Raw genomic sequence first — 27,914 nt, forward strand, 5'->3', positions numbered from 1 at the left:
CCGAGGGGAGGAGAAGCAGACCCAACGGCTCCAAACCACCGTGGAGCAGCAAGCCCAGCAAGGACAGGACATCCGTGGGACAGGACACCTGACCGGGCCCTCACAGCCCAGGCGTGACCATGACTTTGACCCGCAGCTCTGTCTCTCTCACACACCACGGCACTGATCTGAACTAAACCTGCAGGTCCCTTTCAAGCTCTGGAATGCAGATTTGCTGGAAATTCTGGCTGGCCTCCTACTTCCCACCAGCTTGTAAAGAAACGTGGGTCTCCCAGACTGGCACTGCCTGTCCCTGGGGAAGGTGTGGCCTTGGGAGAAGGGCAGCTGAAACGAGTGTGGCTGTCCTGATCCGGCCAAGGAGAAGCTGGCCGATCCCACGTGGCACTTACACGTGTGGCTCACCTGTGCGCAGACCCTGCCAGCCCTCAGCCGGATGAGCCCTGACAACACCCTCACCTTGGCCAGACCTCATTCTGCCCACCAAGGGCTCGCCTAGTACCAGGAGCACTTGGACAACAGGACACACAACAGGACAGACTCCTAGTTCCCAGGGGAGGCACCATGGAGGGGTTCCTCCCTCACAGGCTGCCTGGCATGAGAGAACAGAGGAAAGGCCCCATGAGCTGTCCATCCACTCTGGGGTGCCGTGGTCCTGGCCAGGCCTCCTCTCCTGGCGGTACACGTGGTCCCCAGGCTTTGCACACAAGGCTAAAGAAAGGATGGGGCAGGTGGTCAGCCAAATGAAGGGTGCTGACCGGTCCTCCCGTCCTCCAGGCTGGCATCTGACCCCAGCACACAGGTGACATCTACCCAGATGCAACCTCCTGAGGACGCCTGTCTTGGAATTCACCCAAGTCAGCAAAGGGGGCGGCTGCTGTCCTGAAACACGACCTTTCCAACAGCAGCGTCTCCTCCACACTGTCCCAACTCATCTGTGAACTAAAAATCGTACATCTGGGGATTCCGTGCAGAAAACCAGCCTCCCCAGGCCCTGCCTTTACTAGCAAAGTACTTCTGGGCAGCCAGACCGCAGAGCCCTGCTTCTCCGCGAGCTGTCCCGGCAGATTAGGCTGCACACAGGAACCCCCGCGAGCTTAAAACTTACTGAGTCGGGGTGCCGCCCACCACGATGCCGCTGGGTGTGAGGGGTCCAGGCCTCTGTTACTCGCACCCCCGCCCTTGGGCCCCGCCGTGTCGCCAGGGCTGGAGAGCGGGGTCCGTCCCAGGACTGCAGGACTGCTAGGCAGGTGGGGGACTGCAGGGAACGCCGCACCAGCTTAAAGCAGTGGCCCCAAGGATCAAACCATCACTCATTTTTTGGTAACCCTAAACAACACAGAAAGCAGTTCTTGTGTTTTGAGGTGCACCAGCCAGAAGTGGGCAATGAGGACACAGCTCCTGCAGTCTGTGTGCACACCCCGCCCTAGAGGCCCCCACACTGTGGCTCCGACACGAGGCCTGCGTGAGTGTCACGGCTCTGCTCCCCCTCCCCCAACTCTGCAGACACCTGGACACACATTCTGCCCGAAGTCACTAACCCACCCTCACCAAGATGACAATTTCTCAGATCCCAGAATGAACTTGGTCTGGGGCCAAGTCTCCTGGGCCAGCATGTTTACCCCAGGGAAACAGTGTCCTGGGCAGGGGTGGTGATCCCAGCAGCCTGCCTGGCTGAGCCCCGACCCCACGTGACCGGGGTTCTGGGGAGCACCCTCCTGCCTCATGTGGCTGGCAGGTCCCCAGCAGGTCCCACGGCCCCACCTTGATTTAGTGCCTTTGGCAGAAATCGCCCCGTCCATAAGAGGCGGTGATCCTGGGGGTTCGGCCAGAGGGAGTCCACGGAGACACGGGAGAGACACAGCCTCACCAACAGCCACTTTGTTCTTCAGGCTGCGACGGCAGGCAGCTGGCCCACCCACCTTCCCGCCTGCCCTCACGTCACTGCCATCTCACTGGTCCCCATCACAGGGTGCAGAGAGCCGGTCACCCCACGGCTGGCCCATGTCGGGCCCAGTGGGGTGACATGCAGAGCCCAGGACCCCAGGTCGCCTAACACCACTGCAGAAACCTGGCTCCCACTTTACACAGATTTCTTAAATAGAAGCTACGAAGCCTGTCCTGAGCCGCAATGGGGTAAAGCAGAGCCGCAATCACTGTTCATTTATATGGAAAAACTGCTGAGCATTTCCAGACGCCCCAGAAACCTGAGGCTCTTCTGATACCTAGAACACATCTTGCTAACAGGTGCACAGACGTTCACAGACACAAATGTGTCCAAACCAGGAGCTCTGCAGGGAAGTTCCTGCTTTAGGAACCTCATGATGGATTTTCAGCACACAACTGTGTTACGTGGTATCTATTACATTCTGATTGTTCAAGTGAACTTGATACAGCAAAACTTTTATTAAACCAACAACCACCCCCACACCAAATGCCTGTGACACAAATCCACACGCCCATCATGGTATCTAAGGGAAGTGAGACAGTGTGCAGAGGCTTTGAACCTGCCGCCTGCCAGCGTGCCGTTGTTGCCCACGTGACAAGTGTGGAAGCCAGTGCGAGAGGCCCACGCGTCATCCAGTCACCCACGAACGCCCGGACCCTGTTGCTTTAGGCCCTTGGGACACCCCACGAACAGAAGGGCGACATTCCACGGGGAGAGAAGAAACGCGCAGGACTCCTGGCCGGAGGTGGTGAACAACGCAGGGGCAGGGGCAGAAGCGGGGCTGCAGTGAGGAGGGCAGTGGCCTCGGGCCTCAGGGCTGCGGGCAGACTTACTGGCCGAGAGGCCCAAGCGTGGGAAGGTGAGGGGGACAGTGCAAGGGGGCGCGGAGCACCCTAGGGGACGAGGCCCGGGTTAGCGGGTTGTGAGAGTCCCAGGTCCGGGTGAGTTGGTTGTCGCGGAGATCAGGCCCAGGTTGTGGGGGTGGGGGGCAGCGCTTCCTTCCTGTTCTTTCTCTGTGGCTCCTGGGTCTGCGGTTTGGGGAAGAAGAGGCCTGCTTGGTCTCATACTGCTGCCCCGAAGGCATCCCTGCCACACCCACCAGGGGCACTCACGTCACTCTCAAACCAGGAGCTGGCACAGGGGGACTTTCGCAATGTCCACCACGTCAGCCGTCAGCCCCTGGGCTCCACGTCAGGGTGGGGTTGGCCTCTCCCTCTCTTTAAAGGGAACCTGGAAGCTTTGGTCTCCAGAGCTCTGGCTCTGTCCCTGCCCCTGCCCCTTCCTGCCTCTGCAACCAAGCCAAGGACTGGGGGACCCCGGGCAGCACGGCTGTGGCTCCTGAGAAAGCCTGAAGAAAGCCTGGCCGGAGCCAGAAGGGCTGTGCTGGGTGAGCCGAGAGCAGGGCACCGGCTTTGTTGCACCGAGCACCCTCGGTCCTGGGAGGCCCTCCGAGTGGACGGAGGATTCGGGGAGGGGGCAGTTTGCATTCTTCAGGGACCCCTGTGCTGCAGCCCCTGCCAAGATGCTCCCTGCGGAGAAGCCCACAGCCTCAGGTGCCCCCTCTCCCCCAGCCCATTCATCTACGTCAGGGCAGCCACCTGGGCAGGGCTGGGGAGAGCAGGGTTCTGGGTCAGAGACTGGCCAGGAAGGGGCGTGTGCATGCACCGGGCCTGCCAGGAGGCCTTTAGGTCTAGGACATGGTCAGTGACCCAGCCTGCTGCCCTGAAAGGCACCTTCAAGGTGCAGATCCTCTGCTCACCTGAAACCACTGGGGACCCTGCGGCTCAGAAAGAACACAGAGGAAGGCGCAGGTGTGGCGGCTGAAGGAACGGACAGAAGGCCCAGAGCCTGCCCGGAGCTGCGCCCTGGGCTCTTGGGGCAGGTCCGAAGCGACCACCTCGGCCCAAGGGCCTCCACCTCTGTTGTGCTGTCAATGGCTACTCCTCTCAACTCCCCTACGACCGGCTATCAGCAAACAGGCTCACGGGGTCACACACAGCTTTTCTACACAGCGAGCTCCTTCTGGACTTAAACTCTAGCAGGAGCAAGAGAAGAAAGGGTCCCCTTTTTCACCCTCTGTCTTTCTGGGAGAAGCGTCCATGTTGGCTGCGACGCCCCGCCGTATGCTGGGCACTCCCACACGTCCCCAGGGCAGGGCTCGCACTGCTCTTCTTTCCCAGAACGCAAGACTGAGGGTCAGAGAGGTGGAAGGTTGTCTGGGCTGTGCTGCTCTGAACAGCTGAGCTGGGATGAGGCCAGCCTGCCCCCAGAGCCTTCTCTTCCCATTCCCGACACCACGTGGGGGTTAAGGCTCTGGGCTGCAAGGGGAGGACGAGGCCTAAGGCCCTCGATCCCACCCTCGTTCTGGGAGACGGGAAGGTGGACACTGCTGAACACTGGAGATCAGGGAGCCTGGCTTTCGGGGCCCCTTCGTGAGGAAAGGTACATGTGGCTAAAATGCAAAGCTCTGAGTTGCTGGGCAGGGAACCTGGGCGCTCTTCCCAACCCTCCGATGCGGAGGGGCAGCCGGACTGCTAGGTGAGCGCCTGCCGGAACGTGAGCTCGGTCTCCTCCGGCGGGGGACGGTCCATCTGGCCATCTGGCATTTTGAGAACTAGTATGATGTGACCTAAACATTTTCTTTCCAACCCCTTTTCCCTATGAATAAAAGCTCTATTCACCACATAAGTTATAGTGAAAATCAGCAAAAATCTCGGGTCTCTTTCAAAGACAGTTCCCCATGGAGCGAATGCGGTCAGCCAGCCGTGCAGGGCGGCGCCTCCCAGGACACATGCCTGGCAGCCCTCACCAAGGGCGGTCTGTGTGGAGCCTGGCCTTGACCGTGACAGACGGGAAACTGAGGCTCACAGAGCGTCCAGCGGCAGGTCGGCATCTGACCAGGTCTGTCCTCCCTGCAAAGCTGCGGTCTGCTCAGCAGTGGGGGGGCCCTGCCCTGTTGGCCTGACTGGGCGGGGAAGGAACAGGCTGCAAAGATGCACACATCGCACAGTGGGGACCAACAAAGGGCCCCCGCTGGACCTCCCGCTTTAGAACAAAGGACAGCCGGTGTGCTGGCTGAGCAACGGACCCAGAACCTCCTGTTCTAACCCACATGGATACATCACCTCGTGTGGCAAAAGGGACTTTGCAGATGGGGTTCACACTTTTGATAAAGGAGGGTACCCCGGACACGCAGGTGGACCCGATGTGAACACAGGGTCCACAGGAGGCAGGTAGAACCTGGGGTGAGGCGGCCACAAGGCAAGGGCGCCGTGCCGCCAGACGCCAGAAGAAGGAAGCAGCAGGCTCCTGAGACGCAAGCAGCCGCGCCCACACCCCAACTGTCACCCGCGAGACGGACTTCTGACTTCACGACTGTCAGAGAGTCGGCGTGTGCTGTTTTAAGCTCCTCCACTTCGGGATGGCTTGTTACAGCGACAGAGAACTCGCACAGCTGGCTAAGTCTGCACCGCAGAGGAAGGCACCCGGTCCAGCCACACCGAGAGCCGGGCCCCAACTTACCAGCTGCGCGCTGAACTCGGGGAGCATCACGCAGGTGGCCCCCACCCAGAGGGGACAGAGCAGCTTGTTGACCACGCCGTGCACGTGGTGCAGCGGGAGGACGTGGAGGATCACGTCGTCTTTACTCCACGCCCACTTGTGGACCAGCCCCGTCACCTGTGGGAAGACAGCACAGCCTCAGACGGGAGGGAAGCCCCCAGGCCCGCGAGGGCCTCCCCAGCTGGGAAGCGGGGCGGGAGGCTCACACACAGGCGCCCAGCCCTTCACAGCATCTGAAGGGGACGGTGGCCACGTGCCTGGGTCTGTCGGCTCACTTGCAGGCCGCCACGTCCAAGAGCAGAGCAGGACATGGTGAAGGCTGTGATGCGAGCGTCCCAGGTCCTCCGCATGTGCTCTCGGTAGCTCTCCCCCGGGGCAGGCAGAGGCATGATTTCGACTCCATGGGCCCTGGGATTTGGGGCCCCTGAAGACTGCAGGCTGGAGTCTGATCGCCCACCCTGCTCTGGCCGCCTGACTCTGCCACCTCCCCCACCCCAGCTGACAGGTCACAGACCCGGAGCTGGGCTTTTGCCGCACCCTGAGCCTTGCGCGTGAAGCACCGTGCAACATGCCCGGTGGGATCTTCTGAAGATCACTAGTGAAGACGCCACCCACACGCCTCCGTGGCCGCTACGGGCAAACAAGCGACATACTCGCCCCTTACAGGTACCAGTCAACACACGGTCCCTCCACACAAAGAGTACGTCTTGCAGGAGACAGAGAACCTATCAATGGTGCCGTGCCTGCAGTCAGCCTGGACTCAGTTTACCCCGCCGTAGGGACCGAATGAGGCTGAGACTCAACGGCACTGACCTCCCAGCTCATCTTATTTTACTGCTCCCGGCGTACGAGAGTCTGGATCACATACACACACGACCTCAGAAGCCGGAACGGTATAAACGACAGTAAATAACGCAGCTGTGTGGGCGGTCGCCTGGGAAGGGCAACACAGACCACCCCAGAAGCCCCGGCACGGCGGCACGCGAGCACTCACCATGGCCCTGATGCTGTGGTGCGTGCTCAGGACGCCCTTGGGCCTCCCCGTGGTCCCACTGGTGTAGACGATCATGGCGCCTCGGTCTCTCCAGTTCCGCTCCCACACCCCGCACTCCCCAGGCTCCTCGGCCGCCGTACCATAGACCGTGGGCGGGAGAGGCAGCAGTGGGACCCCCAGCTTCCTGACCACCGGACGCAGGAGCTCCACGTACTCCTGGCCGGCGAGGACCACAGAGCTCCGGGAGTCCTGGATGAAATACTCCAGCTCGGCCTGGGGGTGCTTCCTGTAAAGGGGGACAGCAATGCCTCCACTCATCCAAGAGGCCCACTGCGCGACCACGTAGGAGACGTCGTTGGAGCACAGGAAGGAGACCCTCTCCTCCTGCAGGTCCCCGCCAGCACGCTCGAGGAGCCGGCACACCTCCCGGGACAGGCGGAGGCTGTGGTAGTACAGGTCCTTGTACGTGTGGCGGCCATGCTGGTCAACAAGAGCAATCCTGTCCCCAAAGGCCAGGGCGCGGGTGAACACAGGGGCGCTCCTGTCAGAACAGGCGGCTGGGGCGGTGTGCAGGGGGCTGCTTCCTCCGCATCTCAGGGGAGCCGGCCGGTGGGAGGCCACAGCACAGAGCAGGCGCCGGAAGGACATCACCGGCTGGGGCAGCATCCCGGACGCTCATCCAGCTCGACGTACCTGGGGCGGGGCGGAAGAGAGGGGAGCGCCACAGTTACTGCCGCCGGTCGTCCCTCACACCTGCAGCAGCATGACAACACCAGCCAGATGGGGTCTGCCCGACTTCGTTCACACGGTAACCTCTCCAGGTAACTACACACAGTACGACCGCTTCCGGAGTCGCCGTCCAACATTCCAGCTTTTATTTACTCTCCGGAAAGGATTTCAAAAACATACAAGATTCTAAAACAACAGACTTGGTAAAACCAAGGAAAAGCAAATTCAGTGCCCTTAAATTCTGAATAATGGTTTTTAAAAATCTGAGCTGGAAAATCGCTGGCTAAGAGGGGAAAGCCCCGGGGCCGCTGAGCACCCATTGTGTCCACCCTCAGACAAAGCCTGGACGCTCCGGCATGCGCAGCCCAGACACTCGGGCCGCTTCTGCTCCACACACTTCCCACAGGGAGGGCGTTCGGGAATGGGGTGCATGCGGAGTCTCAAACAAAGTGCGTGTACGGGTGCCCGGAGTGTCAGTCTGGCATTCGGCTGAAACGTGACTCCTCCCCCTCCCCCTGCTACTGTAACTACTGAAATATGGCCCCAGGTGGCCAGCAAGAAGGGAGAGCCTGCGGGAGGGGCTGTGGCCAGCCGGCGCCCGACTGCAATCTCCTGAGCGCCGAGCGAAGGGAGAGCCAGGCAGGGCCAGGCAGCCTCCCGCGGTGGGGCCGAGGCTCGGGCCTTGGAGGGCCGGTCCGGCTCTGTGCCCACGTCCTGCTCCAGGACAGCACCTCAAGGGGACAGCCGTGGGCGTCGGCACTCAGCAAGAATGGGTGCACACTCCCAAGACTGCTTCTGCAGGGACCGCTCAATTCCAGAGGTCAGGAGCCCGAAGGCTCCTTCCCGCAGCCAGGGCGGCCCGTAAGGTCGGTAGCAACCATTCGCTCTAGTTTCAAAGCCCTGGATTCACAGCTCCTTCAGGGGTCCCGCTTCCCCACCGTCGCCTCCAGCGCTCAGGGGTCCCTGTGCCTCCCTCCCTGGGCGCAGCCCCTGGCCTCCGCCCCTTGCTGGGCTCCGTGACTAGGAGCTGACGGGTGGACTCACTTGCTCCTCGGGGGTGTCTAACACCGACGACCGACGGTGACAACGCAGCTTGTACCTCCCAACCGCACCTTCAACCACCAGCTCAGTAAACAAGGAAACCACCTTTGACCCCACCTCACACAAAAGAAAACTCAAAGGTGCTCAGCCCCAAGTCACAGACAGAGCCCAGCCTGGGCCTTCCCTCCCCCAGCCAAGCACATCAGCGACCGCAGCCACGCCACCTCATGACTGCATGCCCGCCGTTCCCACAGGTGCCAGGCACGGGGACCCCCCAGGGCACCTCTGAATGCCAGCGGCTGATGGGACGCCTGCCAGCCAACAACACGGCAAAACAGAAGCTCTAAGTCTTGTCCCCTTTCTGCCAGGCCCAGCAGAACAGAGACGCTCAGGAAGGACCCGGGCAGGGGGGCGGGGGCCAGGAACCCCTGCTGCCTCCCTCCTGCTCGGTCTCCCGCGCCCTCCCCCTGCTCCGCACGCTCTCCCGACAGATCCACACTTTCCTCTCAGTAACTTGCTACAGGGGAAGCTAATGTGTTGTTTGTGATACGCACTGAACAGTTTTGTTCTCCGTTCTTAATTCAAGAACAGATTACACACAACACTTCGTAATTACCTAGCAAAACAAACAAGCTGCACGGCAGCGGGAAGACGCCGGGACGGGCTCCGCCTTGAACGCGACGCCTTAGCGCGCTGGTTCCGGGGCAGCCGGGGCTCGGCACGGCCTCCCTGCAGGCCAGCGGGGGTCAGGCTCCGGCGCCGGCCACACGGGTGCAGACCCGCAGGCCTCCCAGGACGCTCTCAGCTGCAGCTGCTTGCTCTGAGGTCCTGTGCGAATATTCCTCAATGCTCCACCGCCTCCAGCGAACAGTCGGGTCTCACAGGCACTAGACCCACGGTATTTCCAGATGAAAGAGGCAGTCACCAAGAGCCGCGATGTCCTACAACTTCTCTGTGTCCTTGTCCTGACCTCTCCACAGGGTTCAGAGGTGGATTCGGGCTGGTTCCACACCTCTGGACTTCAGTTACCATAAAGAAACCTGACACATGGCAAGGAAACAGTAAATGGGATAAGCACAGCCAGACATGCCAGTTTCAGAAAGAATGTGAGTTCTGAAGGGCAAACCAGCGCAGCCGTGACACCTTTCCTGTCCTCACTTCTCGAAGACCCTTCTGTTTGCTCTACAGGCAGCGGGGAAAACAAAACAGAGAGAGCCGGCAAACAGAAAACCTGCTACAGGGCATTTCTGGCCAGGTTCTTGCTGGGGAGAGCGCTCGCTGGAGGGGACAGCATTCTCTGGGGTGCTACGGAACAGGGCACCCGGGTACCCGGACACGGCTGCTGCTTCCGAGAGGCATGAGGGGCAGTGCCAGGCCTGCAGCCGCAGAAATCGATGGCACTCTCCTTTCATCCATGCCCACGTCCACGTCCACCCTACGAGGGGCCTCCTCTCCTGCCTCCCTCGCCGGGAGAGGGGAGTGTGCTGCCTGCTTCTCCCAGGGCCCCAGGAGCAGCACTGCCCTGTGCCAGACAGTGGCGGTGGGAAGCTGGAGCCCGAGCACTCGCCACACAAAACTGGAAACCTGGGCTGACCCTACCTTCCTCCCTTGTCGGGCCTCGACGGAGTCCATAAGCAGGGCTGGGGGTGGACACCGCGAGAGGCAGTCATAGCAACAACCCCTAGGGAACCCAAGAGGGGACGTCACCTCCCCGACACCATAAAATAACAGGAGAAGCAGTGATCCAAGCCCAGGCCTGGCTGGTCCCCCCCCACCCCCATTCTGCCGTAGGACAAGCAGTGAGGAGCGTCAACGAAGGGGAGCTGCCCGGAGAGGCTGACATCTGAGTCAACTCAACAAGCCTTGGCAGCCACAACCCAGGCTGCCCCCAGGACCTGGGGGTAGCCCCTCTGGCTAGGCGGGCCCCGGGGCATCAACTCAGCCCTCCAAAAGGATAATTCACTGTCACTTACAAGATGAGACAAAAAACCCCCAGAAAATACAAGCCCTTTGTTCCCATGATTTTCTCTTTAAAACGTATCCTCAGAGGGGCGCCTGGGTAGCGCAGTCGTTAGGCGTCTGCCTTCGGCTCAGGGCGTGATCCCGGCATTCCGGGATCGAGTCCCACATCGGGCTCCTCCGCTGGGAGCCTGCTTCTTCCTCTCCCACTCCCCCTGGTTGTGTTCCCTCTCTTGCTGGCTGTCTGTCTCTGTGAAATAAATAAATAAATAATCTTAAAAAAAAAAAAGTATCCTCAGAAAACAATCAGAGATGCTCAGAAGGGTTGTTCACAGCAGCGTTATTTATGATACTGAAAACTAGGTCTAACCCAAAGGGTCCAGAAGGGGTCCGAGGAGGTCAGGGTATGCTGGGATGCCCAGCCGGGGAGGGCACGTGGCATCCTACAAGACCACCAAGGAAGCACGTGAAGGTAAACACCCAGGCGCTGCTGAGGGTACAGGGATGCAGGCGATTCCTGTCTTCTTAGCACTTCCCAATTTTCTCCAATTTTTTTTTAAGATTTTTTAAATTTATTTATTCGACAGAGATAGAGACAGCCAGCAAGAGAGGGAACACATGCAGGGGGAGTGGGAGAGGAAGAAGCAGGCTCATATCAGAGGAGCCTGATGTGGGGCTTGATCCCAGAATGCCGGGATCACGCCCTGAGCCGAAGGCAGACGCTTAACCGTTGTGCCACCCAGGCGCCCCAATTTTCTCCAATTTTTCTGAAATGAGCGTGTATAACTTCTATAATCAGACTTTTAAAAAGCCTAATAAATATCATTTTTTTTTTAACTGGAGATGCTTGAACTTCAGTATTAGTATTTTCTTCTACACAAAAAAGACGAAAGCATAAAAAAATTGTGTTCTGGACGGTGGAGCTACAGGTGTTTGTAACTGTGTAGCCCTCCGATTCGTCCAATGATAGAAGCAAACAGCAAGGAGGGAAGAGCATTCTTCTCTGGGTTAGAACGCCTGTTCAGAGACAGTTCGCGCGGACGGTGACATCGTCACTCCCGCTGCACGGACAGCACGCACACGCAGCGGCAGCGCGTTTGGGGCCACCAGCCCGAGGGTCAGGCGGGGCGCTGGAGGCTGCAGGCACGCCTCCTTGGGAGGCGCAGCGGGGCTGCCGCTGTCTGAGAGGAGCCGCTGAGCCAATGCTGGGGAAGGAAGGAGACGCGGGGCACGTGCACCTGGGCTCACAGTGGGTAGGTCCAGAAGCAGATGCCCAGAAGAGGCCCTCCCACTGCCCACCGGGGGCCTCACAACAAAAATAACTTTCAGTTTGCGTAAATACGGCCAGAGTCCCCTCCAGAGAGGCCGTACTAATTTATTCTTCTACCAAACACGTGGGAGCCTGGGGCCATCCCTTCAAAACAGCTTTATGCCACTCAGGTATGTGACCCTGAAACCATTCTCTCCTAAGCAGAACAGAGCTAAAATCTTCCAGGTCAGGGGATCAGGGCCCTGCCTTGAACAAGCAAACATCCATCTATCGGTGGGCAGATCACTGTGTCTCCCTCCTGAACACCTCTAGGTCCAGAAAGACCCACAGACCCCTCAGGAAGAGGGCCCCACCTTCCGACCACAGGGCCTCCTTTGGTCGTGGGGTTCCCCTCGCCCCCAGCAGCACAGCCTGGAGGAACATGGCCACCAAGTACATGCAATTAGGCCACGGGTTTTCCCTGTCTCAGCTATCCAACTTCACAAAACTGCTCTCAACACACCAGCCGGCCGGGGATAAGCAGCGTCACCGTGCGGTGCTGTGACAGAGCGCGTCAGCCCCAAACCACAGAAACCTGCCTCTGGGGACTGGGCCAGCCCTCCTTCTCCCAGGGGGGGACACGCTGCTCTCAAGATTCCACAGGAGCCCGGCCAGAGACCACTGGGTATCGTGACCATCCAGACTCTCAGGCAGACCCACCAGAGCACGTGGGTCTCTCGGAAGCCTTGCCCAACACGGAGGGTGGGCACCTGTGGTCTCAGACTCAACACACACCTGGACGTCTGCTCCTCTCTTCCCAGTTTCTTCATGTGCATAAGCCTTTCCGTCGCCGACTGTAATAACAAGACTGCCACATGCCAGCGCAGGGACGGCCCTGCATGCACAGAAGGGGGGCCGATGGCTGCGCCATCCCTAGCACAGGGCTTGCCGGGGAGCCCAGCAACACAGATCACTTCCTAAGAATGATACTTGCATTCAAACGAAGGTGGCTGGTTTCAAAATGAATAAAATGGCACCTGATGGGCCGACAGCAGCTGGACTCCCCCTCCCCCACAACCCGACTATAAAGATGAGCCCAGCACTTCCTGTGGTCTGCTGCCTCCGTGGACCGGTGCAAGGGGACCTTGTGCTCCTCGTACTGGAAGGCACTCATTTCAACACCACGCCTGCGGTTTCGGGGCTGTTTTCAAGGTTATATTTTTAAGTGACAGACATTCACATTGCATTTATGAACGCTACATTCAAATCTCAACGCCAAAGGGGACAGACACGTGCTGAAACCCATTAGGAAGTAAAACACCGTCTCAAATGGGCCATCTGGAGGGATGAAGCTTGCTACCCAGGTCCAGAGTTCACTCCACTGACGGAGTCAGCCTTGAAGAGGGCGCTGGGGCATGGGCCCTCTCCACCCAGGTCACCTCCCAGAGCCCCCCCCATGCCGGCTGGTAGCACTGCTGCTCCTGCGCCCCCCCCCCCCCCAAATATCTCCCCTCTGGGGGCTGTGCTTCCACAGCTCCCTACAGGACGGCTCTGACTTCTCACCCCTTCCCTTTCCGGCAGTCTTCAGCACCCTCCACACCCGGCTCACGGTCCCCCCTGCCCTCCAGAAGGTGGCTGCTCACAAGGCTTTCCAAGCACCTGTGCCTTTGTTGTCCCCCGTCCCCAGCCCTGCGGGCCGCAGGAAGGGGCCGGGCCCCCCACGTGCGCAGGGTCACCCCCCACTCGGGCGCACAGCGGGCGGGGATGCGGCCCGAGCAGAACAGAAATGACTTTATTGCAGACACGGCACGTGAAGCGCCCCGGGGACTGAGGGCGACCGACTGCCCGACCCCCGCCCGCGTCCGCACAGCCTCCCCCGGCGCCGCGTCGGGGGGGGGGGGGGGGGTCCCGGCACGTGACACGGCACGTGACACAGGCCACCTGCGGCCACCGGGGCGGGCCGGGACGCGGAGCCCTGCGCGGGGACACCTGCGGGGCGCAGGGGGGCGGCGGGCTCTACCTCGGCTGGCGGGGCGCTCGCTCCTCCTCCTCCCGCGCGCGCTCCTCCTCCCGCGGCTCGACCGGCCGGTCCGGAACCGGAACCGCGGCTGCGCGCGCACCCCCGTCCGGCGCCAGAGCGCGTCCCCCGGCGCGTGCGGCTCGGGGGCGGCGGGTTCCGGGCGCGGAGGAGCCGGGTGTCGGCTTGGGCCTGGCTGCCTGGCCCGCCCGTCCCGCGTGGGGCCGCGCCGCGTCCGCACCGAGGCGGTTTCCAGCCGGAGGCCACAGTCCGCTCCGGCCGCGGTGCGGGCGGGCCTCCCGGGAGGACGGGGGACAGAAAGTCCGAGGGATGGAAAGGGCAGAGGAAGGACAGGGAGATGGGCCCAAACAGGAGGTCGTGTTCACAAATGAGCGCGGCTTCGGGGAGGGAGAGAGGAAATAAGAGACCGAGGGGAACCAGCAGGGCTGCGGCTGGCTTCTGGACGGAGGGCCGCAGAGGGCCGGGCTCCAGACCCGGGGAGGGCACCCTGATGAGGGAACAGGAGGCAAGCTGAGGACAAAGCAGAAACTGACACCCCGCACCCCCCCTACCCATTGGACATACGTGACATTCCTCAGGCACTCCTGGCTGCCCTAAAGGACAAAGAAATAGTTAACCTACAGACACCACAATCCTGCAAGACTTAAGTCTCCCTCGGTTTACAAATGTCGTAGCAGTTTACAAGAACGAAGCATTTCTACCAATAACCTAGCTTCCGGAAGGGAATGTAGATACAATTAAGTGTCCTTATGATCTGCAGCCTCCGGGAAGTTCCCAACTACCTTCACGTTCATGCCTTGCTAGAGGACAAAACCACCTTAACCTGACAATGGCAAGGCCTCGTATCTTGTGAGTCTTCTTTAACATATGAAAGTATTTCCTCAACCTCCCTTTTTCCTGACCTCCCCCAAGCCCATGGTATAGAATCAGGCTTCCCTCTCAACCCCGGGGCAGCAGCTCTTTCTGCCCATGGGGTCCTGTCCCCGTGCTTTAATAAACCACCAATTTTGCACCAAAGACGTCTCAAGCAGTCTTTCTTGGTCATCGGCTCCGGACTCCACCCCACTGAACCTCACGTGTATTCCGTGTCCTCATCACCCTGACCCGGGGAGGGCGCCTGGTTCGGGGAGGGCACCTGACCGGGGGGAGGGCTCCTAGTTCGGGGAGGGCTCCTGACCCGGGGAGGGCGCCTGGCCCGCAGCAGCTCAGTGGGCTGCAGGGTGGGCAGTGCAGCAGGGGGTAAACTGGGGGCCTGCTCAAGCCAGACCCGAACTACAGGCCGGGCAGCTCACTTGAGTGTTGGAGAGAGTCAGACACCTGACGCGGCCCCGCCTGACCTGGGTCTCCCCTGTTATGTGCTGAATGTGTGTGTCCCCTAGAATTGTTAGGCTGGGACCTAACCCCCGTGTAATGCTATCAGCAGCTGGACCTTTGGTAGGTGCTTAGACCTTGAGGGACCAACAGAGGCCCCAGGGAGCTCCCCCGCCCTCTGGCTGCGCAAGGACACAGCCAGACCATGAACCAGGAAACGGGTCCTCACCAGACATGGAGTCGGCTGGCGCCTTGGTCTCCAGCTTCCATCCTCCAGCGGACTGCGGGTTCAGTCGTACAGACTTCATTCTTCCTTCCCAGCTCACATCCAGTCCTGCTCCGTTCTCCTTCAAAATCCCTCAGGAGCCAGCCACCCCCCCTCGGGGGGGGCCCGGGAACCCTTACTTCACTCCAAATGACTGAGATAGCCCCCGCCCCCCGTGCTGCGGCTGCCTGTTTCCTGCGCAGCAGCCCAGAGGCCCAGTGGAAGCCCCAGTCCGATCCCGGCTTCCCCGCTGACCTGCTCCCACTCCTCCTGGGGACCCCCACCTGACAGGTGGGAGCGGCCATTCCCAGGAAGATGGAACCAGCAGATGATGTGGTGCGTGTGCTCCTTTGAGAGGAGATCCGAACAACTGAGGGAGAGCTTGGGGGTAGAAGAGGGACAATCGCATAGAAATGGGATCAGGAGAAAGGGTGACGATTCACACGGAGAACGAGAACGGGAAGATGCGCCCCCAAGGCAGAGAGATCACATTCTAGAAGGCCGCTCCCCACAGCACTTACGTGCTCGCGGAAACATTTACAAGGTACACGCTCCCTGCAAACGTTGGTGTTGACCTAACCAAGTCTATGGCCCAGTCTCCGCGGGAGGGAGGGGGTGCAGGAAGGCGTGGCGGGAGGGCCGGGTGTGCAGGGAGAGACTGAGCGCAGAGTGTCCACCGCAGGAGTAGACCACGTGGCAGGGACGCCCATGGAGGCTGTGCAGGCACGAGGAGGGAAGCAACGTCGCCTTTCTGAGCAGAAAGGGGAGGGTGTCCGGCAAACTGTGTGTAACCGTGATAAACAGACTATAGGATTTTCGAAGGGGGAGGGGATTAGGAAGCACCTCCCGTAAACTTCACGACTCCTCGGAGCCCCTGGGAGCCCCTGCCCAGCACTGCCGTGGTGCCTGTGTTCTTGCCCTGGCCCCCAAACACACCAAGAGGACCCCCAGCGCGGGTTTCCACCAGGCCCTCAGTGCTTCCACGGCCTCCCCTCGGCCTCATGGCAGTTCGCCAGACGGCTGGGTGGGTGTCTGCCGATGCCTGCCTGACCCCAGGCGTGTTCCAGACACAGAGACTCAGAGCCCCGCCCCCCTGCAGCTCACCGGCTCGAGCTCGGCCCTGGGGCGGGTGCAGTGGGGGGAGTGAGTGGGGGGCACACGGACACATGAACAAGGCATATGCCGTGTGAGGAGATGGACTGAGCGTGTCCCCCCAGAGCTCATAGGCTGAAACTGTGCCCCTTACGTTAAGAAGTGGGGTCTTCCCAAGGAGTCAGGATAGATGAGAGCGCGAGGCAGACCCCTGGTGAGTCCTGGGAGAGCTTACCTCCTCTGCCCTCTGTGGCCGGGACACCGGCCCTCAGCAGACGCCGGGCCTGCTGGTGCCCTGCTGTTGGACTTGGGTCCTGCGGGACTGCGAGAGCCAGTGGTTGCGTATCAGGCCCCCCATTCGGTGGCATTTTGTTCGCGCCGCCCCCGCTGGCTGAGGCCGACGGTCAGCGCTCTGAAGCAGAATCAGGCCTGGCAAGGTGACCGCGGAGGCTTTCAGACACGGAGGCCCCGGGCCGCCCTGAGGGGGTGCTTCCGGGCAGGGGTCCGCGGGCGGCGAGGCAGGGGGCTGTAGGACCGTCCGGCAAAGGGCTGCACCGAACCTGCCTCGCCGACGAGGAGGCAGGCTCAGGGAAGTCACGGCACCTGTCCGCGCTCGCGCCTACCATGTGGTGGAGCTGGGATTTTGAACCCAGGACCCGCGTCCGGCCCGCCTGCTGCGTGCCTCCCACCCTGTCGTGGCTGTGAGGCGGACCAACAACCTCCACAAAGAACGAGTCCTCTCCGGCAGCCGTGTCCTCAGAGACGCTCACGGCCCTCTCCTGCCGACTGCCACAGACCGGGAAACATCTCGATGTCCCGCGCAGGCCTGGCAAATTAGGGGAGCGGAGTCACGAGACACTGTGTCGTCCCGAAAAGGGTAAGAGGGAAGCCATACAGAATCCTAGAATTGCTTCCAATAATCTACGGTTCAATAAAAATAGCGTGAAAGTACTTTTTCAGGGCACCTGGGGGGCTCAGTCGGTGAAGCATCTGCCTTCGGCTCAGGTCATGATGTCAGGGTCCTGGGGTCGAGCCCCACATCGGGCTCCCTGCTCAGCAGAGCCTGCTTCTCCCTCTCCTTCTGCTGCTCCCCCTGCTTGTGCTCTCTCTCTGTCATATAAATAAATAAAATCTTTTTTTTTTTTAAGTACTTTCTGGGGCACCTGGGTGGCTCACTCAGTTGGGCATCCAACTCTTGATTTTGGCTCAGGTCGCTATCTCAGGGTCGTGAGATCGAGACCCATGTTAGGCTCCGTGCTCAGTGCAGAGTCTGCTTGACATTCTCTCTCTCTCTCTGCCCCTCCTCCTGCTCCTTCTCTCTCTCTCTTTCTCTCTCTCTCAAATAAATAAAATCTTTTAAAAAATAAAAAAGTACTTTCTTAAATCCTACCATTTAAAAAGTAGAACACAAAATTGCACGTGTGGTCGGAATTCCCACCGTGTGTGTGGACGGAGCATACAGGACAGCATGAGAAATGGCAGCAGCCGTCTTCTGAAGGGGTGAGCTCCTGCAGGGCCCCCCCACACCACCCAGTGAGCCCACACTGGCTCCCCGCACCTTTGAACAGGTGCTGAGTCCTACAGCTGGCAGACTCATGTCAGCCTGGGGGAGGAGAGCCCCTCACCTCTCCTGGAGCCCCCCAGATGGGGGTCCCACCCATTCCATACCTGATCTGATCCTGGGAGGAGGGGTGCCCTCGGGAGGGAGTTCTCGGGTGGGCAGGCCTCCACGGGGCTGTGTGGCGCTGGCCTGCCCAGGCTGTTCCTGCGTCTGACAGGGAGCCCCCATGAACATAAGGGGGTGCTGTGGGTGTCTGGGGCCTCTTGTCTTCAGAACAGTAAGGGCGGCCCACCTCCGTTCCCGGTGGACTCCTGCCAGGAGGACCTCGGGGCCAGGGCACTCACAGCTGCTCCTAAACACTGACCGCTGTCGCTGGTCATTCGCGTCCTGTCAGCAGCCCCTCCATGGACGCCCCAGAGCGGGTGCTCTGGAGGGGGATCTTGGAGTTAATGGGGTGGCTCCTCTGAAAGCAGACTGGAGTGGTTGTGGCCTCTGCGTGGGGCGAGTGGCACCCCAACACTGTGGGCAGAATCAGGTGCAGCCCAGCCTCACCCTGAGGCCCCTGTCCACTCCCAACCCCCAGCCCTTCCCAGAGGAAACCGTTCCAGTTCCAGCCGGAGTACCTGGGAATGGGAGGAGAGGCAGGGTAGGAATCACGCCCACCTTCCCCTTGATTGTATTCACAACCCCAGCTTAATGAGCCCAAACTCCTGGGGGCGCTTGGGTCACACCTTTTCACTTGATTAGAGCAGAACACAGATTGGGTAGGCAGCTGTTTCCACGGAAAGGGAACACATTCCCTTCCTGCTGTCGGCTCTCACACGGCTGAACAGGGAGCCGGTGTCGGCCGAGAAGGGGCTCGGTGGCCCTGGATGCATGTACAGGGACGGGCTAGTCAGCAGTGGCTGGGGGGCCTGTTGGGATCCTGCCCACAGCCACCAGCCTCCTGGTACTGTGCCCACGTGTGTCCCATCCCAAGTGATAGGGCTGGCCCATGCCAGTACTAGGTTTGGAAGAATGGCTGTGTGTAATTCTGGGCCAGGGCACATGAGGCGTTAAGATTCTGCCCTGCTCGCTGTCAGCCCCTGGCCGCCACGTTGCAGGACGCTCAGCAGCCCTGTGGGCAGGCCCGTGTGAGAGGCACTGGGGCCTGCTACTCACAGCCACGTGAGCCGCCACCTGGGAAGCAGCTCCTCCAGCCCCGGTCGGGCCTCTGGACGAGCCGGCTGCCCCTGCCGACCTTCCAGCACACCCTCGGGGAGCCCGGAGCCCGCCCACCCCATGGAGCCACATCTTTTTTTTTTTTTTTTTTAAGATTTTTTATATTTATTTGACAGAGACAGCCAGCGAGAGAGGGAACACAAGCAGGGGCAGAGGGAGAGGAAGAGGCAGACTCCCGGCTGAGCAGGGAGCCCGATGTGGGGCTTGATCCCAGGGCTCTGGGATCATGACCTGAGCCAAAGGCAGACGCTTAATGACTGGGCCACCCAGGCGCCCCCGGCAGAGCCACTTCTGGACTCCTGAGCTTGGATATCATGTGAGATAATAAACTTTTGTGATTTTAAGCCCCTAAGTTCAGGGGTCATCTGAACACAGCAATAAAGAATGGACACACTGCCCTGATCAGTTCCAGCTACGTGACGTTTGGCAGATTAACCTCTGAGTTTCTTTCTACCTGAGATAAGAACACCTACTTCCATTCTGGGGCCTGGCCCGGGCCTCTATCCTGGTTGTCTCTGCTGTTCTCTGCTGGAGTGATTGTGGAATTCAGGTCACTCTGAGCTCAACACCCCATTTCCAGACCCAGAGCAAGTTCTTGGAAGATGTCAGCCACATTCCATCCAGGTTTACCCCGGGCAGTCTCAGGGGAGCCAGGAGACCCTGGGCCCCATCCCAGCACCTGCCTGGCTCCCGGCTTTCCAGCAGGCGTGGGCTGTTTTAGTGGCCAGAAGCAGTTATCAGAGGCCGGCGGGTGGAGGGGCCATCCCGCACTGGGCTACTGGCCATTGGCAAGGAGCCTGGGGCTTTCTTAGCCTGTTCCGCCCTTGCTGGGCTCCCCACAAAGCCTGTTGCCTGGAATGCTTCTCCCTTCCTCGTGTTTTTCATTTCAGGACTCCCGGAGCACAGGTACGCTGGCAAGAGGGGCATCTGACTTCGTAAAATGGACAGCTGAGCAGTCTCTGTCCCGAGCCTCAGGCCGATCCAGAGTGGATTCGGTGCCAGCCAGCCTGCGGCAAAAACGCCCTGTGCTTATACTCTCCCTGCCGCCCACTGGCCCCTCTGTGCCTCAGTCCCCCTTCCCCAAGTGCAGGATGTGGGACTGGATGGTCCTGTGCCCTCCCAAGGCCCCGCCTGTGCAAGACTCTATCCCGTCCCTCCGGAACCTCTGCCCCTGGATCCCTGCACTCGGGAGAGAGTATAGGGGCCAGCCACCCCCCAGCACCCTTTGTCGCCGTAGCCACAGGGTCAGGCCGGTCCTTGGCCCAATACAATGGCATCCACAGAGGCTGCATGCAGACAGCTGGGCCCTCGGTGAACAGGACAAGGTGGCAATGATACAGTGATAACAGTGACATGGGCAGTACATCGAGCCCTCACCCTGGGTCAGCACGGGCCATGTGACTCCACAGAATCATCCCCGGTGGACTTCTCAAGTCCACAGAAGGGCCTTGACCTCCCTCCTTTTACAGTCAAGGAGAGTGGAGCAGGGAGAACACTGGAGTGGGCAGTGGGCAGATGCTCCTTGTATGGCAGACGCGAAGGCAACACCGCATTACAGTCAGACCCCTGATGCTGAGTCCTTGCTCTACCAGACTGGCTGTGTAGCTGCGAGCAAGTTATTTATTCTCTCATCGTGCCTCACGGTCCTCATCTGTAATTGGAGATGATCAGTAGCTAACTGTGAGCATTAAATGAGTTAATATGCACAAACTGCTGCCAGCCATGGAGTAGGGGCTGTGTTAGATATCACCACTACCACCATCACCACCATCACCACCATCACCACTATCACCACCACCACCGTCATCACCACCATCACCACCATCACCGTCATCACCATCATCACCACCATCACCATCACCATCACCACCATCACCATCACCACCACCATCACCACCATCACCACCATCACCATCACCATCACCACCATCACCATCACCACCACCATCACCACCATCACCACCATCACCGTCATCACCACCACCATCAACACCACCACCATCACCGTCATCACCGTCATCACCGTCATCACCACCATCGCCACCATCACCGTCATCACCACAATCACCACCATCACCACCATCACCACCATCAACACCACCATCAACACCACCATCAACACCACCACCACCACCATCACCACCATCACCGTCATCACCGTCATCACCACCATCACCACCATCACCGTCACCACCACCATCACCACCATCACCACCATCTCCACCATCACTGTCATCACCACCATCACCACCATCACCATCACCACCATCACCACCATCACCGTCACCACCACCATCACCACCATCACCACCATCTCCACCACCATCACCACCATCACCACCATCACTGTCATCACCACCATCACCACCACCATCAACACCACCACCACCACCACCATCAACACCACCACCACCACCACCACCACCATCACCGTCATCACCGTCATCACCACCATCACCACCATCACCATCACCATCACCATCACCACCGTTTTATCAGTTGACTGTCAGCTCTCTTCCACACTAGCTGCATGGCCTTGGGTGAACTGCTGAACCTCTCAGTACCTCAGCTTCCTCTCCTGGAAGTGGAGGTAACAATACCTTGACTCCCAGAGGCCTGTGAGGATTAAAGTGCTAACCTGTGCCCATGATGTAACAGTGCACATTGGGTTGGTGCTCTCTCTTGCCAGGCATGGGCATAATGTCTCCTCATTTCATCTCAGGGACTTAGGAGTCACCTACTTTACAGAGGGGAAAACTAAATTGGGGAGCATAGGGTCCTGCCAAGGCCTTAGGGTCAGTAGGTGGTGGAGCTGAGAGAACCACCTGGGAGTGACCAGAGCTGGCCTCTGTTCACATCCCTTCCCTAACCTTCTCCTGAGTCATTCCCTGTGAGCTTGCCAACAACAGGTGTACTGGCAGGGCTGGTCTGCCTGGTGCCTGGGCATCCCCGGGCTCCCCCGGGCTACTCAAGGGTAGCAGCCGGGGCTGAGAGCCTCTGCACGAGCTCAGTGTTGGCACTGGGACCACCCAGACCCTCTCTGTGACCACTCAGTGATCGCCCATGACGGGCTGGCACTTTGGGCTGTGTGGCAGCTGGCAATTCCTGGATGGGCCTCCAGCTCTGCATGGGGAGACAAGGGGCAGGGCTGACACAGTGAGGCCCAGCTCCTCTGGCCAACACACTTGGCAAACCAGAGCCACAGCTGTGGGGCAGTGCTGAGCGCCTGTGCTTGGGCCCAGGCTGCCTGCCCCATGTCTGCCCATTGCTTGGCCACACGCGGCCCTTTCAGGAACTGTGGCACTGGAGACACGCGCTGGATGGCAGGCCTCCACGGTGGCTACAGCTCCAGGGCCTGGTGCTGCTGCGGCATCATCGGCATGGTCTGGTTCGCCCCGAGGGCTCCCCCAGTGGCTGTCCTCTCCCCAACCCCTCATCTTGCTTTAGCCACAGGGATCATGAGGACACCCTCCTCCCAAAAGCCAGACAAGATTCTGGCCCCAGGGCAGGTCTGTCCAGAACATGGGGCAGGTGTCTCACGCTGCTCTGCAGGTGTTTGCTGATGCTGGTGGTGAGGTGGCTGGGGTGCCCATTTGCACCCGCGACAGAGGGAGGGTCTCCACAGAGAGCAAGGTCAGGCCTGAGCTGCACATGCGGTCAAACCCGGCTGTAGAGGCAATTCTTTTGGCCAGCACAACGATCACATTTTTTAAACAGATTGTTTGTTTATTTATTTATTTATTTATTTATTTATTTATTTATTTTTGCAAGGGGGCGGGGAGGGAGAGAGCACGAGCAAGGGGAGGGGCAGAGGCAGAGGGAGAAGCAGACACCTGGCTGAGCAAGGAGCCTGATGCAGGACTTGATCCCAAGACCCCAGGACCACGACCTGAGCCGACGGCAGACACGTCACTGACTGAGCCACGCAGGTGTCCAATGATGAGATTTTTGAATTTGATTCTCTTTGGCTAAGGTGTGACTTCCCGTCCCCCTACCCCACTTTCCTCCTTGGTCTGCACCTGCTGTATTCCTCCTTCCCAGTCCCTGCTCCTTGTCCTTGGCTGGCAGATACGGGGACAGTGGCCAGGGGTGAGGGATGGGCTGGCCTCCCGTCACCTACCTCTTCCCTACCCAGGTAATCCCACAAGACATGACAAGCACCTCAAGATGCAGCAACACAGTTCCACGAAAAGGACACCTGTCAGTGGTCACAGGTGTGGTTGTGTAAGTGCCACAGGGGGTGAGCAGGGTGAGGGGCTCCCCACGTCAGGAGCTGTGGCTGTGAGCTGTCGGGTAATTCCGAAGTTCAGACCAGCAGGGACGTCCCCACAAAACCCTGACATGGGGGACCAGCTCCAAGCCCATCCAGCCAGGCTCTGAGTGACCGAGAGGTGACCAGCAACCAGTGACCAGGCAGGGGTCGTCCCAGGAGCTCCCACCTGCTCTTGGGGCCTCAGTTTCCCTTATGTTGAAATACAGGGTTGGATGAAATCCATGGTTTACATGTTCAGCACATATATCTCCGAACCATCGTTCCTCCGGAAGAAATGTTTTTACCTGGAAGCCTAACATTCACTTGCTCCGAAGAATACTCCCCAGGGATATGTGACCTGGGCAATTGGAGTTGCTGGGAGTAGGGGCAGGGGGTGGGGTTTTGCTCTGCCACCCCGAAAGGCAGCCTCCGAGAGGCCCACAGAACCCTGGTTCTCTAGGGAACCTAGTTAGAGAATGTCTGGACCGGCCGCGCAGCAGACCTTCCCAGCCTGACCCAGAGTGAGTGACGGCTGGAGCTCCTCCAGGGGCTGGGGGCTGAATGGGCAAGGCTCCTGGGGTTTGCGCTTGGTCAACGCTCCAGTGGTACGGTATGGAAACACCACACCCTTTTAAACGGGTGGGCCCTCACCCCACAGACCGTGTGGCTGGTCCTGGCCCTGGGCCTGCTTCCCCCTGCAGGCGGCCTGCGTAGGGGCCGGGGACACGGAAGCCACGTGCGCAGGCGCCCTGGAGATCCGGCTGCAGAGTCGCCTCCTGCCGGGAGCGGTGGCCGGCCGCGCTTGGGCCGGATGGGGCCTTTTTCTCACAGCCCCGGGGGCCCAGCCCTTCAGGACCCACTGATGAGGGCACCCAGGTCTACGCAGGTGCTTGGGCCGAAGACCGGCCTCTGCGCCACCCCCGAAAAACCCACCTGGTGGCCCCCACCACCTGCACACCCGCAATTTCACTTCCCGGTCCCGGGGGTGGGGGCAGAACATCCCTGCGCCCACGCACGGCACAGCTGGGACCACCCCTCTGGGCTACGGCCAGAGCACGGGGTACCCTCCCCGGGGCAAGGACGGCGGCAAAGTCAGGGCAGCAGCGTGAGCGGTGCTGGGACACCACCCCCACCCACCTCCCCGGCCACTGGTCAGGGTCAATGTGTGATGAGCAAAGCAAGTGGCTCTGCTGAGCATGCCCTCGAGTTCACAGAAATTTCTAGAAGCAGGGCAGAGCGACCTGGGTTGAGGCTGAGCCTTCTCACAGGCTGTGGTCCTGGCCATTCTCGGGGCGATTCCTGCAAACTCCCGCAGCCTCAGGCCTTCCTGGGCTCTGGAAGGAGGGCTGCAGAGGCCAGAGGGAAAACCCTTTCATGGGATGCAAGGCCTGGTCCTAGTCGGGTGTGGCCTCGGATCTGCGGGGGGACCACGGACAAGCCCTCACCCTCTCTGGGTTGCTAGGGGTGCTTCTGGCTTGGGACGATGCACCGAGGGCAGCAGGGGGCCGGCTCCCCGCAGGCTGGTTGCCTTGGTCCTGTAGTCACCAGGGGCAGTGCTGGGATGTTCCCACAGCCTCAGGGACACTCTGAGAGCTGAGCGTCTACCCAGAGGTCAACGTGCTCACGCCTTGGTACCCCAGACCTGCAGAGTGGTGGGCCGGCCCTGGACCCTGGCGGCATCTTGCATTTGCTCTACAGGCAAAGGGGTGCGTCTGACCGGGCTCTGAATGGCCGTCCATTTTAGGGTTAACAGTCGTGTTGGTCACGCTAGAAGCATGGTGCACACGCCAGGAGGTTTGTGATGCTTTCAAGGTCACACGTAGTAGGCACAGAGAAGATCCCCACCGGATAAACATTTTCTCCTTGAGTCACCACAGCCCTCCCCACAGGGAGCCCGCTCGTGGGGCGGAGAGGGGAGAACCTCCGCACCCCTGGCTGTGCGGGACAAGAAGGAATGGGAACCAGCATGGGCTCCTTCTCAGCTGCACCAGCTGTGTTAGAGACCTCCACTCCCAGCTTCAGGGAGAAACAGGTGCAGCCAGTGGGCAGCAGCTCACGGGCTCCATCACCACCAGCCCAGCTGAGCCCCACCACCGTGCCCAGAGCCCACTTAGGGACCTGAAGGGTCCAGCCGGGATCCTTGGTGCCCGAGGGTCCCTGCCTTCCTGCCTCTGCCTGTTCCCCACGCCCATCCCCACAGGCAGCAGAGTGGACAGGGCCGAGCTGTGGTCACTTGCAGAGCTCGGGGCCCAGGTGTGACCGGGAACATAGGTCCTCCGGCACAGCAGCAGGAGGCCCAAGTCCCAGGGGAGCCCCTGTACCCCTCCCCCACCTCCAGGACCCTTGCTGAGCAGATGGGCTAGAGCTGGCGCCATGGGTGCCCTCTGGGCAACATGTGACCCCAGACTGTGGACAGCTGTCCCGCGGTCTCGTGATCTAGGGTAGGTGGGCCAGGGTGAGTCACGAGCTCAGCCTGATTGAAGGTCAGCCTCCGTTTCCGGGGCCCCACCGAGTGTCTAACGGGGGAAACTCCCGTGAGCCGAGCCCGCCCCATGCCCAGTCTCCCTTCCTCTTTCCTCTGGCCTGGGCCTGGGCTGGCCGGACCACACCTGGGGGCCACGGTGCTGACACCTCCCCCTTCTCATCCTCTTCCTGCCCAGTCTTCCATCTGGGGGCTCTGTGTACACCCCAGCTTCCCAAAGCCTCAAGAGCCAGAAGACTCCTCCCACAAGGAGGGAATTGGGGTGAGGATCGCCCAGAGACCCTGTAGTCCTCATGGCGCAAAAGGGGAGACTGAGGCCCAGAGCATGGACGACACCTGCCTCCACCCTCATGGCCAGTGAGTGGCCCCATAATGACCCATCTTCAGACAGTGCTGGGCCTTGGGGACCCATCAGTGTGAGGAACTGACCCTTTACGTCAAGGGTCCTGCCTCTGTCCTTGGGTCACTACATAGCTGCCAGGGACACTGTTAACTGAAGACGACACCAGGCTCAGGATCCCCACGTCCTCCAGGCCTGGCCCCCAGCTGCCTCCCTCCCCAGAAACACTCGTCTCCACCCTGCAGTCCACAGTCCTCCACGTGGCTTCAGAAGACCTCAGAGCAGAAAGCAGCACCCTCCTTCCTTGGGGCTGGCCTCTGCGGGGACACCCACAGGCCAGCCTGTCATAGCTTCTCTCCAGGGCACAGGAGTCCCTACAAATGTCCTCAGACGCTGGTATCCGGACGCTCTCCAGACCCTCCCTCTACCTCCTGCTGAGCTCACCCTCCCTGGACCTACTGCAGACCAGCTCCGGCCACAATACGCCCAGGGCTGCTCTGTTATGGCCACACATACGGGGCAATTTCTTCCTTCTGGTCCCACCCACCTGTGTTCAGGGCACTCCCTGCCATGCCCTCCTCTGGGGCTATCCTGCGGCCCTTCTTCCCCCACTCACCCACGAGTCACAGGTCACCCAGGCTCTGTGCCCGCCCCTGGGTGGGAGACGATGGGAGGGGTTGCAACAGGTGGACGTGTGCAGTCTCTTGGTTGTGGTCATGGATCCATTTCTGAATGCATATGTCAAAACTTAAATCCTACATCTTAAATATAGATATTTTATCGTATGTCAGTTATGTCTCATAAGGCTGTTAACAAAGCGGTGTTGGCACCCGGGGAGCAAACCTACAGGAGCCACGCCAGAAGGCCGTGAGAACCACAAGAGAGAAGACGGAGCGTGTGCGGGCTGCGGGCAGGTCCTGCGCGGGAGGCCGATGTCCCTCCAAAGAGCCAAGAACAGGTGGGACGGAGCTCAACTTATCATAGGAGGGAAACGTTTCTCATCTAAAGACGAACGAGGTCAATGAAAGAAAAAAACCCGTGGATGATTCTCAGAGGAAAAAGCATCCTAGATGCTGAAGCTGAAGAAATAATTCTTTTAAACCCCTAGGCAGAGAAAAATTTTAAATATTACATTAAATTTGTTATGCTCTTAAAATAATTAGTTCTGAAAACAATAGGGCAGTATTCAGTTTCGGGAGAAAATGATTCTGATCCAAGATTTTATATACAAACGCAAAAACTCAGAATTTATGCCACGGGTGAGCTGCGGCGTCGCCAGAGATGAACTGGGGGAAAATCCCACCAGAATGTGGAAGTGGCGTTACTGAAGACAACGTGAGAGCAAACACTTAAACGTAGAAAGAAATCCAAATAATCACTGTGATGTGGTTAAAAAAACAGGATACCGAGGCCGTAAACAAGTTTTTAAAAGATTTTGTTTTTAAGTAATCTCTATACCCAATGTGGGGCTCGAACTCACAACCCCGAGATCAAGTCACACATTCCACTGAGCCAGCCAGGCCCCCCCGTGCCACGCGTGATTTTAAAAGAAAATTGAAAATGCTCAAACGGCATCCATGAAGTGAGTCTTCCTTTTCCTAAGATCCCCCCCAAAATCCAGGCGGGTGGCCTCAGGAGGGGCGGCACGCGGAAGCCCTGTGGGCGGATGAACTTCCTGCGTGACTGGGAGGGGACCCATCACCCATAATTAGAACGACAGGAGGGCAGACCGTCTGCTGAAATGAGGTGCCACAAGCAGGTGACACACAGAAAGAGCATCTCCCCAGCGACTAGTGGCGGAGACAGCAGACGCGCACACGGAACACAGAAGGGCAGGCGCACACGACCGGGGCACAGCGCACTCATCCCCCGCC

General features: G+C 59.7%; 1 protein-coding gene across 5 annotated transcripts in view; it reads right to left on the reverse strand.

Moving 5' to 3' along the window:
* The window catches only part of ACSF3 (acyl-CoA synthetase family member 3), a 52,123-nt gene extending 38,533 nt beyond the window's left edge, over positions 1 to 13,590 (reverse strand). The window contains exons 1-5 of one of the 5 annotated variants that reach the window (XM_057314247.1): positions 13,499 to 13,588; positions 10,244 to 10,479; positions 8,887 to 9,310; positions 6,501 to 7,193; positions 5,468 to 5,623 (exon numbers count right to left, since the gene is read on the reverse strand). In XM_057314247.1, coding sequence (XP_057170230.1) covers positions 5,468 to 5,623; positions 6,501 to 7,166 — 822 coding nt within the window. In that variant the 5' untranslated portion in view covers positions 7,167 to 7,193; positions 8,887 to 9,310; positions 10,244 to 10,479; positions 13,499 to 13,588. Of the gene's footprint in view, positions 1 to 5,467; positions 5,624 to 6,500; positions 7,194 to 8,886; positions 9,311 to 10,243; positions 10,480 to 12,273; positions 12,879 to 13,498 lie in introns of those variants that run through there. The other 4 variants (XM_026494583.4, XM_048223801.2, XM_026494584.4 and 1 more) reach the window with 4 other exon arrangements.
* Between the last annotated feature and the right edge of the window lie 14,324 nt (positions 13,591 to 27,914).

Source organism: Ursus arctos, unplaced genomic scaffold, assembly GCF_023065955.2.
Source record: "Ursus arctos isolate Adak ecotype North America unplaced genomic scaffold, UrsArc2.0 scaffold_19, whole genome shotgun sequence".
Lineage (NCBI taxonomy): Eukaryota > Metazoa > Chordata > Mammalia > Carnivora > Ursidae > Ursus > Ursus arctos.